Source organism: Lepidochelys kempii, chromosome 11 (assembly GCF_965140265.1).
Source record: "Lepidochelys kempii isolate rLepKem1 chromosome 11, rLepKem1.hap2, whole genome shotgun sequence".
NCBI classification, from domain to species: Eukaryota; Metazoa; Chordata; order Testudines; family Cheloniidae; genus Lepidochelys; species Lepidochelys kempii.
Genome location: NC_133266.1, coordinates 34,320,878 through 34,343,376, shown reverse-complemented (window position 1 = coordinate 34,343,376; position 22,499 = coordinate 34,320,878). Strand labels below are relative to the sequence as shown.

The 22,499-nt window shown below is 39.2% G+C and overlaps 1 protein-coding gene across 11 annotated transcripts in view; it reads left to right on the top strand.

Moving 5' to 3' along the window:
* KCNH7 (potassium voltage-gated channel subfamily H member 7) overlaps positions 1 to 19,197 on the top strand; it is a 343,770-nt gene extending 324,573 nt beyond the window's left edge. For all 11 annotated transcript variants that reach the window (XM_073305646.1, XM_073305643.1, XM_073305642.1 and 8 more), the window contains 4 exons: positions 8,922 to 9,185; positions 13,028 to 13,196; positions 16,826 to 17,018; positions 18,065 to 19,197. In XM_073305646.1, the coding sequence (XP_073161747.1) occupies positions 8,922 to 9,185; positions 13,028 to 13,196; positions 16,826 to 17,018; positions 18,065 to 18,331 (893 nt within the window). In that variant the 3' untranslated portion in view covers positions 18,332 to 19,197. The remainder of the gene's footprint in view (positions 1 to 8,921; positions 9,186 to 13,027; positions 13,197 to 16,825; positions 17,019 to 18,064) is intronic.
* Positions 19,198 to 22,499: the final 3,302 nt, after the last annotated feature.

Sequence of the window (22,499 nt, the reverse complement as noted above, 5' to 3'; positions counted from 1 at the left end):
CATATGTACTGTCAGCTATCAGAGAAAAATGATCTTGTAGTGGAAGATAAACTCCTAGTATAAGAGACTGGAATTCTATCATTGGAGTAAGAGATCCTTTGGCCTTCACCCTGCATCATTTTCAATTACCCTGACATTGTCATCTAAATAACATTAAGATTGTGACAAAACCAGACAAAGCTCAGAAAATTCACAGATCAGGCTCTCACTCAATTCCTAACTCATGCCATTGTGCTAAAAATGGCACAAAAGAATAAGTTAAGGATTGAATATTTGCTTTAACTTTGAAGTTTCCGGCTTTGAATTTGACACACATTTACAGTCACTCAAAACTAGTCGCTCCTTTTTATTCAATTTAAAGAAAGGAAAATAAATCTTTATGGAAAGGTTATCTAGCCTGTATTATTTGCCTGCTGTCCCATTTGCCTGAGTAATACACTTAAGGTGCTATAAAAATAATTACACACACAAAAACTACATTAAAAGAGCATTATTAAGGTTGCAAAGTCAGGCATTCAAAAGTCAGGAAATGCCAGTATTAAGGCTCTCTGTGCAACTTTAATGCAGCCCCCTTATGCCTATACATTATGACACAATCTTTAATTCCATGATCACATACTATTTTTTCCAGAAGTCCCCTGCTTCATTCAATGCACAGAATGCATGGTGCTCACTTAGTAAGCAGCTATTCAATATTTTGTTTTCTCCTTGTTGTTGAATATGTGATTCTAGGCTTTATTAATGCAGTATCTAGGTGCTCAACAAGGTAAATTAGCTGCACAAAGCATTGTCTTTGGTGGAGTTCAAAGTGGATTCTTCTCTCACGTTCAAGACACTTTTCTAGGAGTTCTTATATGTGTGTACAGATGTCAGTGTGTTCTTCTTTTCTGCTATGGCATGTTTGCTTTGGCAAACACAGAAGAGTCTAGCAATGCATTCTTGAAATGGCCAGGCTTTGGCTTAGTCTTCCCTCTTCTAATATATTGTTCCAAACCCAAGCAGTCCATTCTGGGAATGCTTTATCTTCATTTCTCATTAATTTTGTCTGAGACCTTGTTAGGTGCAACATCTCAGAAGAGCGCAGCCACTTAGGAAGGTAGATAACAGGTCAAGGTCGCATCATATAAATGGGTCATAAAAACAGCATTGTTGTAAAATTCACCTATGAATGAATCTACAATGATTTCAGGGGTCTTCACAACACTCATATTTTATTTCAATTAAAATCTGGAATCACTTTTAGTTTTCCAAAATTTGAAGCTATGTCTGTGGAATGACTTCAGCACCATTCATTAGATACAGTGAACTTTAGCACTGCCTTCATTGTGGCCAAAGACTGTCACTGTAACTTTCCATCATTTAAAGAAAAGTAATTTCAGTACAACAAAATCCCACATTAAAATAACACTATGAAATGCTTTAAGCCAACAAAAACAGAGTGTGCCAGTCTGTCCTTAATTCTCACTCTGCTGAGTATAGTGTGGAACATATGGGATATAAAATTACCCACTGTTCAGAGACCTATGCAGTATTCAAGTGCATTGAAGTTGGTTAAGGACAGAGTATGAGGCTTGATTCTGAATTTCACAGCTTTTGTCAGCTTGTTTCAGAGCCATAGAGCCAAATGTTCTGCCTAGCCATAACCAGTTTTCCATTTTTGCACTCACAATTTAGGTCTTTTGTATGTCTAAGAACCAAACTGTGCCCACAATCAGATACTTACACATCTAAATTACCTAATTAGTGATCAGAATTGGTTTGGTAGAAAAACTACACATGTTTGCATCTGCAAATTTTGTATGCAAAAGTGGAGGCCATCATTTAAAAATATGGCCCCTAAGTTTGTGTATACATATTCTACTTCCATTGGAAAATAAATCTACTGAAGCACTCAGAAACAATTATGTCTTCCGTAATAATGCTTTGCCCCGCCATAGTGTTTTCCATCTGAGGATTTCAAAATTAATGTGTTAAAACTGAACAGCCCTGTGAACTGCATTGTCATCTCTGCACATTGTGCTTGGCTATCTGTGGATGGAAGATGCTATAGCTGTATTGTGTAATAGTACAATTATTTCTGGGAAAATAGATGCTGAGGGTATGACTACACTGCAGCTGCAGCTCTAGGACCCTGAGCGGTGGGAGGGCCCAAGAGCTTGATGTGTAGCCCTAGCCTGGATGTCTACACTGCAGTGAAACATCCCCTTAGCCTGAGTCCTGTGAGCCTGAGTCAGCTGGCACAGGCCAGCCGGAGGTGTCTAATTGCAGTGTAGACATACTGAGAGTTAAGACACTTACCTAAATCAGAACAGAGATGGGAACAGGAACCAGATCCTGTAACATACAGTCTAGGATTTGGCCTTTAAAATAACGTAATCCGAAGGATCCCAAATTACTTCTTATAACTTTCCTTTGATGATTTCTTATTGTTTAATATTAAGAGCCTACCAAGTAAAGACGTATTTTAATCATAGCATAAAATTTGGATTGAATCATCTTGCCCTGAGTCATTCTGATCTGGAAGAAAAGACAATCTTTCATCCTCACATTCACCAGTACTCAGCTTCTGCTATCCCCTCTGATGTGGGACCCAGTGGCACCACGCACAATAGCGAACACTACTCCAGGGTTTAAGTGTTTGTACGATCTGACCAAACTTAGCTGGGCATATGGAATTGATCTCTTCTCCACTTGCTATTCCATCAGTGACTATACAAATCCATAGTCAACATAATACAACATGCAACTTTCCCTTATGGTCATAAACTTGTCTCATTAACTACGAAGCAGACAACACACAAAGGGGAGTAGTGCTTACAAGTCCTATATGGTTCTATGAATATTACATAGTATTCATGTTCTTTTTGGTACTGCTGAGTGAAAAGAAGTGATGACAGTAGTCTGGAATAAAACTTCCCTGGTTTCCTTTGGCCTGCTCCTGGTCTGTGCTAAAGAATCATTCACGTATCATGACTATATAGGGATGGAGGATATGCATGTCTTTTGTGCAGAAAAGTGCAAATTGTGCATCAACAGACTGATTTTTGCAAACATATGGCAGGAGGGGGTGTGGTAAGGAACTGAAGCGGTGATCAGGTGAGCTCACCTCATGTAAGATGGTAAGGCCCGAAGTGCATTTGGGCAGCTTTAGACATTACAGGGATTGTACATTTTAATTTGGACATTTTTACAAAATGTATTTGTTCAAACCATTTTTGTAACTGTTTGATAGAGAGTTTACTCAAAGTGGCAACTGTCATTTGCAGGCTTTTCACTTAACTATGTGCTATTTTTGGTGTGTGATTAGTCACTGAAGACCTATTATTATTTCTGCTTTCTGACGAGATGGCTGACATTTTTAAACAGGAGACTCCTGTTCACTAGCACCTTTGTTTGCATATGAATATGGATAATCATACAGAAACTATGGACAACTTGAAGAAACACTCACTGAAACACCAAGTAAAGATATTACCCTTGTAACTGGAGACTTAAATGCAAAAGTTGGAGCTGCAAGATCTCATAAAGAAGTAATGGGAAACTGTGGTCTGGGTTCGCAAAATGAGAGCGGAAGGCAGGTAGTTCTGCTGCTCTAATCTCCTGTTGCTCTAATCTCCTGGTCATTAAAGACCATTTTCACTCAGCAGCTGGAGGTCACCTGACAGTATGGCAAAGAACCAAAATCACCTTTGGAATAAATATAACAATGCTGGAAATCGAATGGAAAATGGACAAAGACTTTCATGAGTACAGACTGGGTCAGCCCATCAGCTGTTAGCCTCAAATATAAATTTCAACTTTAAAGATACCATGTTCGACAGGTCTACTACATTTGGACTTGTCCAGAATCAATGAAAATTATGGGTTTGAGGAATTGGCACAGATGAAAGAGGAGAATAACCCCAAAAAATTTTGGAATAAAATGAAAACTGTTATGTTTAAAAGGCCAACCACAGATTCCAAAAAGTCGGTGTCGGACTACACCATGGTTAACTGAGAAGGTGTTTGAATTGGCAGAAAAATGATGCAGAGTAAAAGAGAAGGATTGGAAAGGGAAGAATGTAGGAGAGAATATGCAAAGGCAGACTAGACAAGAGCAAATATATAAGGGAAAAATGCATGGAACTTGAGAAGTGTAAAGAGAGTAATAATATAAAAGATAGATTCACAGTGGTCAGACTTCTTACCAAAAGCTTTTCACTGTGATCAAACTTAATAATAAATCATGATGGCAGACTCCTGACTGAGGGTGATGATACTAAACACAGGTGAAGAGATTACTGTGCCAATCTGTATGCCTCACCGGAGCCACTCATAATACAGGCTGGCAGAAAAGAGAATACAGGTTTGGAGCTGTCAGTCTTGTGAGAGAGAGAATGAAGCCTGGGAAAAGAAAAAAGAAAAAGCCTGGGAAAAAAAGCACCCGGGGATAGATAACAGGCCTGCAGAATTGTTAGAAGTGATTGGTGAACACGGTATTGATTTTAGGTGGAAAATTTGTAATGGCGTACAGATTACTAGAAATTAGGCAGAGGGCTGAACGAAGGGCACTTTTCTGTTCTTGCCAAAGAAGGGAGACATAACCACGTGTAGTAATTATTGTACCATCTCCCTGATTTCACACATGAGCAAAGTTCTGGTTTCCGTAATCCAAGATTGCACGATAGAAGTAGAACTACCACCATCACAAGCGGGTTTCAGAGGTTTTGAAATATGATGCTGGCAAAGGTTCTCGTGTACCGCATGGATGGACAAAAAAGGAATACCTATGTTAAAAATATTATTGTAGAGAAGCAGACTCTGATGTTGGAAATGAACAGATGAAATATATGTACTGTGATCACACTAGGCAAAGAGATAGAATTAACCTAGAGAATGATATGGAAGAAACGGTGATGGGGTTGTCATAGTAGGAAACAATCAATGAGGAAATGGATGGTATGCAGCAGATCACTGGAAGGTCAGCTGCTGAGTGCTGAAAATTAGCAACGGATTGTGGAGCCTTCCAAAAATTCTGCCATCATCTCCAATATTTAGACCTGAATAAATGGATTTATCTATACAGAAACCAGCCATCCTACCAACATTCCTGCAAACAAAATTCCCTTCGTGTGAAGATATGTGACTATCAACTAAAAGGGGAACAATGATGTTTGAACCAAACCGTCATTGGGAATATGAATGAAAATGTGTAGACTGTTTTACAGCATTCAGTCAGGAATGTGCCATGCCTCAGGAGTGACTTTCCTGGTGGTGTTTAAAATGATGTGGCAGGATTTTATAAAGGGGGCTAGAAAATGTCATGTCCAATGATGAGGTTTGTAGTTATACAAGCAAGGTTAATGATAAGGATAATCTGTCTCATGATGTGTGGTGTAAATTGTTTTCTGCAAGGGTTAGGAAGGTAGTAACCTCACTTCCCACACAAAATTGAATTTGTCTAGACACACTAAGGTTTTTACTTGGAGGTGGGAGAAAGGAATTAGAGTTTTGCCTTCTTCTGAAGCAACAGACTAGATAGCTGGTTCAATTCTGTAAACCACAGTCTAGTTAACCAAATTCCACTAATAATAAAAAAGCACCTGTTGCTCCCCATGTCATATACTACTATCCCACTTTTATTAGTATCAACATTTGCAATAGTATTGAGATAAAGAAATCCCATTTCACATAGGCTGCCATTCATTGAACTGAGCCAAACTTTATTACTACTGAATTAGCATGACAAAAAATAAAAGAAAAATATGTTTGATCTCTGGTAATTGTCACATCTGGAAGACTCAGAAACTTACTGGAATAAGAAGTCATTTCAAAGGCCTGATCATGTCCCCAGTTCTTCTTGCCCATCTCCCTGAGACGGAGGATACAGTCCTTTCCATAGTTAGTTCGAAGTCAAGGGCTTTGTTATTTTCAAGGCTGAAAAGTCAGACACTGTTGCTCTATAAATCAGGAATTCCAGTGTCATCATGTTCATTTGTGCTCTTTGGCAGACATATAAAAAAAATCACAGACTAAAATGATTCCCATAAATGGTGCAAATTATGTTTGAAAGGATGTTTGGCAAAGCAGGAGGTTACAGAATATTCAGCCTCTGAAAAATTGTTTCCAGCAGTCTGAATCAAAAAGAGAAACACATCTCATTGGAAAGCAGATGGAGGAGGCAGGATGATTCTGTTGTGAAGATAATAATCACTTCAGAAATCAAGCTTTCCTTGCAGTCAAACAGGGGAGTGAAAGTCAGGGGAAGAGCCTATTTGGAATTGCCAGTCTGTATAATGGACAGTGAACTTAAGGAATTTATTCCTGCACGGAAAAAGCCCAACTAGAGAAAAAGCTATTCCTGTCATCTGCAATATTCATTCCAACCCAATAACATGGATTCATTAGAAAAGGCAGAAATGATCGTGCCCCATCTGAATAAAGTATTACAGAGTGACTGCTTGTAATGTATTTCAGCTGAATTGCCCTGTGAACTCCATTAGCTCCTACAGTTCAGAGCCAAATAAAAAATGCAATTTCCATTTTTAATTCATATTTTAGTCATACAACATCATAGGATTATTCTCAGTGCTAATGTTTTTGCCACATTTTCTTACAGTGAAGATTTCATTTCCAGCCTAAAATGAAAACCTTTCTGGAGTAACCGCATAATGAAACAACAATGTTAAAATTTCTGAATACAGGAAGAGGACTAGCAGATGCAGAAATGGCACTGAACACATTACGAAATTGATCAACTAGTGGGCAAAAATTATCTTCCTTAGATTTGGAACCCAGATAATATCATTGGAAGGGACCTCCCTTTCATCTATTCTTTTGTACTTGGGCCAAAGTGTCCACTACACCAGAAGTATAGATATTTTGTATCAAAATATGCTGCCATCTACACCAACATAAATCCAGACTAACTGAAGTGGAGTCAACTGAATTACTCTGGTTTTACAGCAGTGTAACTGAAAGCAGAATTTGGTTTTATGCCTCTAGCTATTACAGTGATTGGCACTCTGTAAATATGATAGATCAGTCCTCTACCCACACTTCAGCCATTATGCAATCTCTCCTGTCTATGTTAGGACCATCTCTGAGTGACCTCTCTTTGCAAACTAGTTCATTGATCAATCTTTCTGTTATAAAGTGCCTATGACTGCTATTTTTGATTCACATATTCCCATGAGAATACGAAATTGTTCAAAATATGTGAACATGTAAATGTTTCCATTTCAAGTCAGTGTAGTACTGAGTAGTTAAGCCCATTGTCTCTGTAGGAGGACTGCAATAAAACAGAGTTCCATCACCCACTCCCCCAGGAAAATGTGTGGGTCAAGAGTGAGGACAGGAAATCACTGCAAGAATCTTCTCATGGAGCTTTAGCCTCCATTGTTCCATCAGGAGGGTGGGGGGGGATGGGAATTGCTGACCATAGGGCCATCCCACAAAATCTCGCAGGATCCCCTGCAAGTCACACTATGCAAGCCCGCCTGCATCTGTGCTGTGCCATAGCACCACTTTCCATGTTCTCTAGATGGTGACAGGGATCCTTGTTAAAAGAGGAGCCTCACTGTGGAGATGGGACCAACAGAAAGTTAATTCAGCTCAGTGCTGTATTACTTTCCCCAAGGACTCCAGTGAATGCAGGTGGGGAGGTTCTGGATCAGACTTGGCCTTGCCCCCAGCTACCACTCACCACTTGCAGATCTTTGAATTCATGGAGTCAGTGCAATAGAGGGAGATGCTGCTGCAAAGGCAACAGAGCCTCACGTTCTGAGCAGGAGGAGGTTGATTGGGGTATGATCTCGCGCACAGTTCTCTTTCATTGTGAATGATTACCGGGAAATAGTGTTAGAAAAGAAGAAACCCTGGGAATGTACAGAATTCGGTATTAACCATTGCTGTGAGGATTACATGCACTCTAGAATTATGTTGATTAGTAATTAGTTGAAAGCAGATGGGGAATCATGCTATCTCCCCAGGAAGTTAATGCAAACTAGTTACAGTATTTATATCTAATTGAGACTCCCCTGCTAAAATATGTCCTAAATAAACATTCAGAACTGGAATTATCTTGACATTTCAGTTAAAAATAGGCAAGATCAAATATTGGATTTGAAATGATACAATAAAACACACTTTAAGTGTTGCTCTAAAGGCAGTTCAAGAGGCCTCCATGCTCACCAGATGATCACTGTTGGTTTCTTGTCCTTATTTTATTTGTTTCAATTTGTAATACATTGCTGTAACTGCCAGAAATCAAAAATACAGCCCCAGAAAAGTATTGAACCAGTAGCTGCACCTAAAAATATTCAAAGATAAATTCAAGACTTGACCAATACCCACCTTACCACATGCACCACATCAGCCCTTGTCATGTACCTCGCTCCCCAAAAACCTGGTAAATAGATGGGCCTTGCAGTGAACCTTAATTGTCAACAGACTGGGGCTATTTCCAACCAAGTTGAAAGCAATAGATTGCAAGGTTGAGGTGCTCTCAGAGAGAATGCCTCCTGGCAGCTCCCTTCTCTTGTAGACTGAGAGGGCTCCAGCACAAATACCTGAGATTGTTATATAAAAGAATGGCAGAACCTGCATCAGAAGGAACATCACTACTGTGGTCCTTAATAGAAGAGGCCTTAAAGTTATGTTCTCCCTAACAGAGAGTAAACTTGCTAATTGATATAACTTCTACTCTGCCCCTGAGGTCAGTGCCGGTGCTAGCCCATTGGGGTCCTAAGAAGGAATATTTTGGGCCCCTCCACACACAACACATACTGATAATTAATACGGGAGGCCTTGAGCTGCTTGGGGCCCTAAGCAATTGCTTAGTCTGCTTATGCCTAGGGCCGGCTCGGCCTGAGGTCCAGAATAAACTGGAATAAGATCTCATGCACTGCATATTATTGCATACAATTATTTCTATTTGACAGGCTGTGGCAAAGAAAACAATCAGAATGATCCTGAAGACTCCATGGATAACACTAGACATTATCAGTGTACCAAGAAACACTTTGAAGAGAAGAAAAGTGAGTCATCATCTTTGGTGTCATCCATTGAAGATGAGCAGAAACCTCTCTTCTCTGAAATAATCAATTACCCGTCAATGACAGGGAAAACTACAGTGCTGGACTTCGAAGAAGTGGTGCGTGCAACAGAAAGGATCCATATGGACAAAAGAAGCCATTCTTGCAGAGGTAATCTATTCCATGTTGCTATTTTGTAAAGATGGCCTATTCATTTTTGCTCTGATGATCAGTGGGAGAGAAAAAAAACCTCTTCAGAATGCTTCCATTGACAAATACATTAATTTACCTTTTAAGGGTTTCATGAAACATTGACAAAATAATCTTCTTTCATGTCAAATGTGGAATGTTCAAAGAACCATTTCCCTTGAGAGGCACTATGGTTTGGCATGAGATTGGAATCCAGGAGCTCTTAAATTTTAGTCTAGGCTTTGCAAATGTCTTCCTGAATCATCTTGGACAAGTCATTTAAGCCAACATTTTCATTTCATTTCATAATGTTGGATGCCTCTAATTTTTGGATACCGAAAATAAATGGGTACCTTTGAAAAGTTGGGCCTTACTGTCTCTGGATTAAATTTTCCCTTAGTTAATGATGGCTTTCACTATTGTAAACAAGGCCACAGGATTCACAGTTGTGGTGAGTCCATCAGATGGAGATTGGAGTGAAAAAAGTTGACTGCCCATCATGCTACAGTGTTGGGTGGCTGTATAAAACCCAAAATAGAGAGCTAGATAGGGATACTAAATCTGAGTTTCACAAACCCAGTGTAGATAAAGGGGATAAATAAATATTTCATTTAGAAAATGTTGAAAAAACATTTTGATTTTTTTCCAAAAAGTATTGGTTTGTTTTTGACTTAAACAATTTGGTGAAATTGACATGAATTCATGAAATATTTTGATGTCATCAAATTTCCATTTTTTGCACACACACAAAAAAGTTTTGCTCAAAAACTTTTGCCAGCTTCACCTATTTTCTTCATATTTTATACTATTGAACATTTAAAATAGTGTTGAAGCAATGCATAACAATGAGATTGAAAAACGTTATCTAATTCTGTAATATTACTTAATTAAAAGTGATGAAATATCACACAGGAACACATCTTGACTTCAGTGGGAAATTCGCTTGAGTAAGAAGAGCAGAATTTGGTTCTTAATATATGGCATATGGTTTACAGTGATTAAGCAATCTCCGTTAACTTAATATGATTGTTTTATATCATCTCATCAAACATTCTTTTTATCTTTCTTTAAAGCCTTAATTTTCTGTGATAGGGTGAACTAATGAAAAGTCTATTTACACAATGTTAAAGGTTTTGTTTCTGAAGATGCATTTACAGGTGCTTCTGTTTTAAAGGACTACTTCTGTGTTTAGTGCTTATTGCTTTATTCCTCAACAATTTATTTCCTGATACAATAAATTTAGCCACACAAATTCAGGATCAACTTTAGGTTTCTAAAAGAGTATTTTAAATTATTCTAAAAACTAATCCAGCAGAATAACATATTTTTGATAGTCCAAAGGCCAAATTATGTGACATCTGGTCTTCTCAGGGTAAGGTCAAATGCTGATATAAACATGTTTTGTACATATTGCTGTTTGAAAGCTTACCTTGCCCCTGCCAGTAGCCAGAAATATGTCCTTGAAGCTATAGCAACGTTTGCCAAGGCAACCTAGTACAGATTTTACTCAGAGCTAAATTTAGCAAGTCTAAAGGGTGTACATTTTGATTAAGACCACATACAAACCAACATTTCGATGGGGTGAATAGGTATCTCTGTAATTCTGCATTTTTAGTATTTGTATTTGAAAGCTGATCACCTTTCTTATAGCTTCTATAAAAAGTCAGATTGGTTTTAAATTAAATTCTCATTCCTGATATCAATTAGAAATTGATTTCATGATCTCTAAAGGCAGTTGTAAATCTAATATGAGTCTATAAGTATAAATCTTGTAAATATACATATAAATGAACTTCTGTATAAGCTTCCATAACTTATTACCATTACGAAAGATATATTTTTAGTCTAGTCCTTATTTTATTTTTTGTTTTAAATGTTAGCAATTGATGTACTGTCCATGAAAGGAAGGGATTATTAACCCTGAATTGGATAGTGTGGGACAGGCAGTCTAAATGTTGCCAGTGTAATCCTGACTTGCAGCACTCATTTTATTTCAATCCTGAGCCTCTCTTAACAGCACAAGGGTAGCTTCTATGTAGCTGATGCTACCCCCTTCCACCCCCCACTGCAGAACAATGACATTTTCCACCATTTGGGGCCTCCCGTGGCCTTTATTCAGGTCATAGGATTTCATTCTTGAACTGTTTAGATTAACTAGGCCATATATTTATATTTAGTTCATATCTTGAGAACAATCCTTCATTCTTCCAAGGCCATGCTGAGTAGTAATGTTCTGACTGTCTCCTGGCTACCCTATCGCTTTTGTGTTCATACATGTGGGACTACCTAAGAAGATGCACAGAACAAGGGGAGTGACTTATCCCTGAAGAATATGTCTAGATTAGAGTTTATTATGGCCCTGTTTTGAACTCAAGTTAATTGGCAATTGGATTGTAAACATTAGTCTAGATACTCCACAAACATTTGTCCAGGACACAAACACTTGTCATTCAACCCAGGGCTGAGCCAGAGACACCAAGACCAGCTACAAGAAAATATGTGATTTTAGTGGATGATATATATGTAAAATCTAAGGGATTTTATAGCACAGTAAATAAGAAGTGTAAACAAACAGCATTTATTGTTTGCATTTCATTCCTGAAATTCATTGTCTATAATTAGTGCGTTGGTTTTCCAATTTCCTGCAAACATTCTACAAACAGATATGGATTAAGATTATGCTGGGTCTGAATCTGTCAGAATTTTGCTCTCTGCTCCTCCCGGAAAGCTCTCCAGTTTCCTCAGACAACTGGAAATTGTACCATGTATGCTAGCTGAGTCAAAATTACACAATTCTCACCCATTCCCTTTCTCCTGGGGGCATGTAGTGAGTGGTCAGAGAAGCTGAAGGAGCAACCATGAAGCCAAGGTGAAATCTCCTCCTCCTACTTCAGCCCTATTCATATTATCAGTGCCTACCCTATGACATTCACAGATTCACTGTAGCCCTAGGAAACCCTGGGACCCCACAGATCCCCAAGATCCATTAGTCCAATAAAGCTCATCTCCCCCTTCTCTGCTAAAAGGAGAGGAAGAACTCTTCCTCCTTTTTGGTTTAGTGGGTGAGAGCTCCCCTTCCTGATTCAATCTACTTTAACCATTGTATCTAACCTTGGGAGGGACTTCCTTTCTTTCCTGTGGAATATGTAAAATCAGGTAAAAGGATTAGCTTGGGGCATTTGGACAGGTCTCTCTACTGTCCTCCAGAGGCCCTTCTTTCTTATAGGTAAGTCTCTAGCTGATATGGTTGCAAAGAAAACCTTGAAAATGTGAAATGAGTGTAACTGATGAGGATGGAGTCATCTGCCTGGGTTTGAAGAGAGTCTGAATTCGTAGCTCTGAGGAGTGACCTGCCTCACCCTTTTCAAAGGGTGCTAACATTAATGCCAGTTATAATTCTTCAAATGTCAACATTGTTGATGATTACACAGCTCATCAAAGTATGTACAAAAGGAGATGGAGTATATGATGGTGTTCTACTCCAGCATTTCCCAAAGACTGTGAATAAAGGGTGCACCAAGGACTGCTGGGGCAAGCATGGAAGAATGTACAAACTAAGATGTTGGCCTTTAACAACATAAGAAGGAATTGCAAGACAGAGCTGTGATTGGTTTAATTTCCCTAAAGAGGGAGGGCTTAACTTTCAAAGGTTTGTGAAACACTGGTTTATGGGATTCTTGGCTGAACAGACTGCTAGCTCCTAAAAATTAAGTGTAGAGACTGTAACTCTAACTCAGTCATGCCATGCATTCCATAAATTCAAATACATGTCTATTCTTAGTGGATCTGTACGTTTATACTTCAAGAGGTTTGTTTTTTGGCAGACATCAGTGATAAAAGAAACTGGGAGTGGGAAAACACCAAGGGGCACCAGGAGATCTCCAGACAGTCAGCATTACCTCATGTTACATGGGGCATCTGTGAAACTGAAAGTGAGCTGACCTATGGGGAAGTGGAGCACCGGCTAGATTTACTTCAAGAACAACTCAACAGGTAAAAGCAATTATGTGACAGGATCAGATTGGGTTGATAACACCATTGATATCAATGGAGTCACAACAAGGATGAATTTGGTGGGGGATTTTCATAAGCACCTAAATGAATCATAAGTACAAATCCCATTGCGAGTCAATGGCACTTGTGCTTCTAAGTCACTTAGGGCCAGATTTTTTAAAGTATTAAGGCTCCTAAAGATGCAGATAGGTGAATCGCAGAAATCACAAATGTGACTAGACAACCACCTGCATCTTTAAGTGCCAAAATACAAATCTGGCCCTTAAGCCCTTTGAAAATCTCATTCTGGGATGGGTAGGTGCAGGGTTTTAACTCTCTCGTCATCCCTCTTTCTCCTGAACTTTTCCTCCAAAAGCAGATCCTGGCTTTCTACACACAGTTCCTGTGCCCATAAAATGGGAGGTGCTGTGCTTCCCTGGGGATGTACTGAGCAAACCAGCTGCCTTCCTCGCAAAAGCGGCATTTGTATTGTAGGCATCTTCACTTTTTGATGTGTAAACCTCCTTTTGCAGCTGTCTCTATAATAAACAGCCATGAGAGAATCACAAGTGCAAAACACACCTACTACAATAGAAAACAGTCATTTTCTTTGTCAAAATAACGCATACGTAAGTTACCTTTGCTAATACAGCTCATCTTCCTTCTTCCCCTCCCTATTGGTGTCTAACATACATAGTTGGTGGCTAAACAGAATAGCTTATGGAATCTTAAAAATATGGTGAAGGTATTCTGATCATACACTATAATTTATACTGTCATTTGCCATGTAATTTCAGTTCATTTGAAGTTGGTCTGTGACTTTTTATTATTTTCCCCAGCATTCCATTATTTTCAACATTTTTGCTATGACAAGCAAATTTAACCCGAAATTTACCATGACACAAATTCAGTCTTAATTATACTTTAGTATATCTTCATTGGCACACTGCCTTGTACATTTTAAAAAGCAATTGAAAGCCAGTATAAGGACATCTTGCCCCCTTTGCATTCTGTGAACCAATCAAACTTCAGTATTCTCATCTCTAGTGACATACTATATGTTACAGGATACATGTTTTAACATGTAAGTTGCAATTCCTATAAATCATGAATGAAGTAGAACTATGCAGGTATTTATCTACCTGTCTAATGTAAGTAGGCACTTACAGGGCTCCCATCACAGCATATGAGGACTTATACATAATAATGTCTTGCTTATTATTCTTTCCTTTTCTTGAAATCCTAAATATATCTAGAGCTATTGTTCAGGGCTGGTATTAGGTTTATTGATGCCATAGACAAAGATTGGGAAGGGGGGAGCGGAGTTTTCTGATGAACTGCTGAGATTTTAGTTTTATTTATTTCTTTTTCTGGATTTTTATCCACATCCCACTTCATTTATTAATTCTTTTGGTGCTTTTTAAGGTACCTTTGTGCCTCCTGGATTCTGGGCCTGGTTAGTCCCTCACACAGGCCAGATCAGCTGCAAGGGACTACTCTAATTTATGCCAGCTTTGAACAACTATTCTGGTGGCCCAGAAAAGTCAGAGAGCAAAGTGCCCTGCGCACACCTCCCTGCCTCCTCCTACCCTCAGCTGTGCCCCTGATATGATGCTAAACTGGGGGTACATGGTAGACTGGTATAGAGTTTTATACAAGCTGGAAAAGACCAGTGACAACCTATCACTATCTTTCTGCTGCTTTTATGCCCAGCCATAATATGGTTGTTTTTTAAGGGTTGGTTTGCTTGGCTATTTTTTGTGGGGTGGTGTAAAATGGTCAAGTGAGAAAGAATGAAGAGTAGAAGAAATTAGAACTCTCCAATTTGGAGTGGTGGGGAACCGAGAGGAGGGCCATTCTAGAGATAATTTTTAAAAAGGTAGGGGGAGCAGCGGCAGAGAGGTACAAGAGGGCAAAATTATCAACCAAGTTCTCAAATTCTTGCACATCTTCTGTTCAAAAAGGAATTACAACATAGTTTTAGCAGACATGCTCTCTGGATGGCGAGGGGATGAATATGACATGAATGGGTATAACCCCAGGGCTTGAGCCGTGTATTAGGTTGCTTTTATAAAAGCTGATGCCACAGAATCACTGGCAACAACAGCTGACCTTGGAGCAATGTTTCCTTTAATATCTATGTGAGGAGCAAAGGCATCTTCAGCGTCCATTAGGGGACGGAGGTCAGGTGCAAGTTTAGGGCTTAAGTGCACAGCAAAAATCTGCTGGAGCACTGCAGAGCTGTAGTTGGGACATTCACAACACGGAGGGCGGTTAACATAAAAATTTGTTTACAGTTAAAATGATTCTGTCAGGAGATGAGTTCCCATACAGGAGGATTTATATCCAGATTACAATCCGTGATAACACATTGTGCGGCCTCCTAGCAGCTGGGAGGCACAAGAGGCATTATTACCCATTGCTGAGTCCGTGAATTATGTTGCAAGACAACTTGAAAATCATTTCCCTGGCCATGGCAAGGGAAGTGTGGAGAAGACAATCAGACTCAAATGTTGTGACTTACACCAAGGTTTATTTAAACTTTCAGGATTTATCCACCAAATCATGAAGAGTTAGTCAATCAGTCAAACAATCAATAAATATACCACTTTTGAACATCGACTATGTCGAGTTTAGTTCTGAATTTTGAACAGAGCTTCAGATCAGTTCTTCCTCCCCCCACCTCTGAATCCTACTTTAAATTCTAATAATTCATCATGATAGGGTGACCAGATGTCCCATTTTTAAAGGGACAGTCCCGTTTTTTGGGACTTATTCTTATATAGGCGCCTATTACCCCCACCCCCATCCTGTTTTTTCACAGTTGCTATCTGGAAACCCTAACCATGCACCTAAAGAGATGACTGTTTTCAAGACCTTTACTTAAAACAAGCAGATTGCCCACAGTTTCCTGCTGTGGGAAAACATAAATTATGCTGCCTTGTTGTGTTGTATCCCCTTAGAAGTAGCTTTGGGACTGTCAGAGTTTTCTGTTGCTTTAGAAATCCTGGACCAGATCCTCATCCTGGATAAATCAACACAGCTCCAGTTAAATCAATGGGGGCTATGCTAGTTTATGTCAGCTGAGAATCTTGTCCCCAATATTCATATCAATTGCAAACAGAAATGATAGTAATGTACTATTCTTAAATTAAACTCTAACTAAGGTCTGGAACAAACTTTAGAATGTATATTCTGTATGAGAGAGCAAGCTGCTAGCCATGGAATGGCTCAGTGCTCCCCCTTCTGTTCTTTCCTATTCAAAACATTATAATACCGTTACACTAGGGGTTCTCAAACTGGAGGTTGGGACCCCTCAGGGGGCCGCAAGGTTATTACATGGGGGGTCACGAGTTGTCAGCCTCCACCCCAAGCCCCGCTTTGCCTCCAGCATTTATAATGGTGTTAAATATATAAAAAAGTGTTTTTAATATATAAGGGGGAGTTGCACTCAGAGGCTTGGTATGTGAAATGGGTCACCAGTACAAAAGTCTGAGAACCCCTGCGTTACACATAATGGCTTGCTTTGTTAATAAGCTGCAGATCCCTCTTGAATGCATTTGTAATTGGTGTGTTAAAACATAATCATCCATGACCATGTGTTAATTGATTTCATATTACTTCCCTAGGCTTGAATCCCAAATGACTGCTGACATTCAAACCATTCTGCAACTACTGCAGAGGCAGTCAACACTCATTCCACCTGCATATAGTATAGTGACTTCAAGTGCAGAATATCAACAGCCAGCTATCCAGGTGATGCAAAGCCTTCATCCTGTAGTATCTATTAAAACAGATAGAAGCTTCAGTCCTTCATCACAGGTATGGATGTGCCCAGAATCAACTATAGTGATTAATTAACGTTGTTACCTATTGCTGGAAGACTGAGCATTTGTTTTGTAGTTTTCTGAACAGGAAATTGTAACTTGGCTAAATGTCTCCACAGGATTCATCTAGTTATATTATTTTGGAAGAAAATCTCAAAAGGTCAAATTTCCTACTGTGTAGAAGCCAAATATAGGTCTCAAAGCTACAAATTTTGTCATCACCATGCATTTAGCAGTGGTTGTGGACCCCACAGAAAAATATAGAGGAAGGGGGGAATAAGAGACAGCCCCAAGTCACAAAAGGCTAGATTGTGGTTAGCCCTGCAGGGGACCATGTACAAGGACTCAAGAAATCTCCAGTCTTGACCCAAGGCTTGCCACTGTCCAAGTCCTTAAAGCCTTGAGCCACATCTTGTTTGCACTGACTATGCAGAAACTCAACTGATGTATCCAGGAGTGTATGCTGCCTAAGTGGGTGGGGGAGGATTACACTTCCTCAGCACTCCTGGAGGTAATGTACATGTGCCAGAGAGCTGCCACCAGGGCATCTCTGCACACTTTCTATCACAGACTCTGACTTAAAAGATACAGAATAACCCAGTGTTTGGATCTGTATCCAGATCCACACTGCCCCAAAGTTAGGAATTTGATACAGTCACAGATTTTGATTCTGAACTGCCCCAGATTTCAGAGGTATTCAGACCCAGGAGCTCAGTGTTGGTCCATCTCAAGACAGTTCAGTCTCTAACTGAAAATTTTCTTAAGATATAGAACCAGGAACAGCTAGCCTGAGGAAGAACGGGGGGATTCCCTGGTTTCTCCTCCAAATAAATCCTGGGCAGATTTGCATTCAACTACAATTAATCAAACACAGTATTTAGTGAAAATCATTGATTTCTCTGCTCATGTTTCAGACTCGGTTTGCAAAGAATGGTTTGGTTTGGTTTTTGTTTTGGATTTTGTTCATTTTCAGTAGAAACAGGAGTACCCATGAGACTGTTTTAAATATATTGTCACCTTATTTTTTTTCCTTTCTCTCAGTGTCCTGAATTTCTAGACCTTGAAAAATCAAAACTTAAATCCAAAGAATCCCTCTCAAGTGGAGTGCATCTTAACACAGCCTCAGAAGACAATTTGGCTTCTTTTTTAGAACAAGAACATGACCGGTCTTTAGAGTTTCACCCACGGCATTGTAAAACTTATCTCCATTCCATTAGGCATCCTTCCTTGCCAGATTCTTCCCTAAACACTATAGGAATCTTGGGTCTACATAGGCATGTTTCTGATCCTGGTCTTCCTGGGAAATAATCCTTTTATACTATTACTTCACATAAAATGTAAGTGCTTTTAATGGCTGTCTCCCCACCCACCCCCCCCTTTTTTTTTTTTTTGTATTTAAATCCTCTATACTTGACTCAGGGGCTACAAGGATATACCATTATATGCAAAAGTACTGTATATTTTCCTAAATTTGAAGCTTGTAAGGTAAAGTTGAGCAGTTACAATGTAAATATATACATATAAAATGTATGTTCCAAATGTAAAACTGCCAGCATTCTCAAGGCACCTTATATTTTTTAATTTTTTTAAAACACATGCATGTTCTGAAATTACAATTTATGTTGCATGGAAATTACCATTTACTGATTTCACTGAAATGGTACTTTATTGTGGATATGCCTTCAAAGCAAATAAGAGACCAGGTGATGATGATGATAATCCACACGGTCATAACTCATATTCACTGAGCTATTCTAGTTCAAGCCGAAACCTTCTTCCAACTCACATTTGAAAAGATACAATTATCCTTCTTGTATTGAGCGTTTTACAGTCAATGGTCATCATTCTGCTGCTTAGAGAAAGAATAAGAGAACAATGTCTATCAGGTTCTAAAACATGAAGATATAGTACAGAAAGCAGCCGCTTCAAAGTGAATTGAACGAGGTCACTATTTTTACAGATAGAACAACAATACTATACAATGGGAAAGTATCGTCACTGATTGCATCTACAAGACCACGCTAACTGAATAATTTAGGTTTTTAATATTTTGGGCTTTTTATTTTTATGCTCATCATGACTAAAAAGTTGGCTATCATAAACAGGCAGGTAGTTCTCATCTGTCACCCAAACATTATCAAATGCAATAAATATAATTTCTATGTAATACAGAAGACTGCGTTCCTTTTGTTCAGTGCGAACTACTAACAAGCTGTATAATTAAAATATTTTACATGGTTTTTTTTTATAATTATCATAATTGTTGTTTGTGATATCTCTTTTTACCTACTGGTCCCTCCATAGAGAGCTAGAGAATATATATATATATATATACACACATACATACACACACACACACCTATGTGCATTTGTACATGTATACATATATACGTATATGTAATGTATATGTATATACATACAAATATGTGTGTATATATCTACACATGTATGTGAGTATAAATATATGTACATATACATATGTACATATGTAAAATCACTTTAAAGTACAGTTGTAAACTTTCTTATTACAAAACAGGTAATCTTGTGTCCAAAGCTGACTACACTAGAATAAATTGAGTTCAGGTCCATAGGCTTTAAATACAGTATGTACTGTATATGCATAATGCTTTGTCAATACTTAGATTTAATTTTATTAAAATATTATACTGCTTCAAATAGTGTGTTTGTTTTAGAAATAACTGACCTTTTTTATTCCTGTTTTTAAATATCTAAAGGTGGTCATGTGATTTTCTAATCCTAAATGAAGCTTTAAAGTAGAAATCCCCTTGGAGGGGAACTCTGCTGAGTTCTGAAAAAGCAGAGACACAGGCAAGTTAGTGGGTGGGCATATATAATTTAAACTATAACCCAACTGAAACTAAGGCTCTAGAAATGCTAAGGACTGAGGCAATGGCGATTGTCCCTCTCAAGTACAAGCACTGGTTCTGGCAGGTCAGAGTTTATAGTAGTGCCCTCACAGATTTTATATCTTGATTCATGGCAGCTTTAGTCATATCTAGCCAGTAGATAAACACAAGAGTCTCCTCCCCTTACGCCATTGGGTTAGTCATGATTTTATTTGTGTGTACGGAAATCAAATTTAACTTACTAATTTACACTGTTGCAAGTGAGAAGAGAATCAGGCCTTTAGCACATCCTCTTGCTCATTCTAGTTTTACATCAGCGGTGAAAGAACCCAACCCTGAAAGGTGTGGGGCATCCTCAACTCCAACGGCAATCAGGAGATGTGGTGGTGGTTTCATACTTCCCAGGACTAGACCCTCAGTGAGCTCTGAATCAGGCCCAGTAGCATTCTCTGCTCAGAATCACTGAAATGAAACAGAGATGCTGAACAATGAGTAAATACTGTCTACCTTCACCTTTTTGTGCTGTAAGAGTTCATTGTTTCTGCTTTATCATAACGAAGCAACCATCTGCTGAATGTTAATGCCTATTACCAAGTACAAATCAGCACAATTTCTAGCAAAACCACAAATACTTTTGTAGATTAAAAATAGTCTGATTTAAATTAAGAATTAAATTAAAGTAAATGAGAAAGGCAGAGTTTAGCGAATTCATTTCATACTATAGGTTTCCACAATCATGCAGTGGGATGAACTGTAATACACAGGCCAGGGACAGCTCAGAGGAGTACAGCTGCTTCTCCTTTCACAAGCCAGGAGAGGGATAAGGGGAGGAGCTCTCCCTTTGCATGTAGCAGAGGAGGTCTCCCCAGGCAGAGGACTCTGAAGTGGGAGCTGCTGAAGGGGATGGTGCTTGGATAAGAAGTTTCTGGGGCTCCCAGCCTCTTGCCAGTAGATGGATCAGCAAAACGTGATGAGGGAAGTCATAGTATCACAGCTAGGAGACATCCATTCTCCAGTAATGGGGGAAAGATCAGTCCACCCTTCAAGTGGCAATGAGGGAGGAAGACCCACTGCCTCCAGCTCTTTCTCCCCTCAGGGAGCACAAAACGTAAGATTCTATACAAAACCCTATCTTTGGAATGGTTTTAATTTTCTACATTGCATGAAATGGCATCAGGTATTTCAAACATTTCTGGCCAAGTCCCGCCATTGTCCCTCATTCTTGTTTTTGAATCAGTAAGATGGCTCCATCTTGGTAACGTTTACATTTATAGAAATGGGCATGGAACACCTACTGTCAAGGCTGAATCCCCACTCTGTCACTTTGAGTGCAGAAGGTAGGGGCCTGCAAGGATTCTAAAAATTAATACTTGCCACTCCAGGCTTGCCCCTCTCACGTACAAGATTATAGCTTCTCTCTGACCTTGGCTTGGTAAACGCTGCCACCACCCAAATGCAAAAAAACCCTTTGAATCCAGGAAGGAGCACTTGGGAATTCCTCCCTGTGGGGTACCCTTCTAGCCTTTTCACACACACACACACACCCTCCCCGCCCCCCCCCATGCCCCGGGAAGAGCTGAGAAAGAAAACAAAGGAAATTAGCTGTGGCTACCAGCTAATCAAATAACGTGCACAAACCTCTTAGGACACCGAAAATCCAATCCTGTTCTTTAAAAAGGTACATTTTATTAAAAACAAAAAGGAAAAAAATACATCTGGAACTTAGGCTTTTTGCTAGATCTTAAGGAAACAATTACAAAAATTAAGCACCCAAAATAGCTTTCTTGGGGGTTCAGCTTAAAGTTTACAAGCAAACAAAAGCATATAAGGTTAGCACTGAGGAGATCCACAAGCCAAAATAATTTTAAAAAAACAAACCCCTAATCGCGTCTATTTGAACATGCCCTGTCCAATAATTTCTTCTGGGTATGGAAGATGAATTTTTACACCTGGTTCAAGCCTTACACAGCATTCCTGCCTCCCTCTGTTCCCCTCTTTCCCAGAGGGACACAACACACGAACAAAGGGAAAAAAATGTCCCCATTTTAAAAAGTTCTATTCCTCCCATTGGCTCTTTTGGTCAGGTGCCCACTCCTTTTCCATTACCTGGGGAACTCTGTTAACCCTTTACAGGTAAAGCAAGCAGAGAACAGCCACCAAGAGGCACTTTATAGCTAACTGGCTGGCTGGGTGTCCATAAAAGGAAGCTACCCCCATCCTTCATTTATCACACGCTCCCGAAATCACAGATGGTGCTGGCCAGCCTGGTTCAGGTCGGGTCCACACCGGCTGGGATTTCTTCCTGGAGGTTTAGGAAACAGAGTTAATAAGATACATGCACCTCTAATTTTATTAATAATTACATGAAGAACTAAACAGTACTTTTTACATTTCAAGGACTACAATACTTGGAATACAGGGAGATTTTTACCCAGCTGATTCTGGGAAACCTTCCTGGGACAGTGCATCAGCCACTTTGTTAGAGGCTCCTGAAATGTGTTGTATTTCAAATCAAAGTCTTGAAGAGCTAAATTCCACCCAAGAAGTTTTTTGTTAGTCTCTTTAACTGTTTGAAGCCACTTCAGTGCAGCACGGTCAGTCTACAGGTG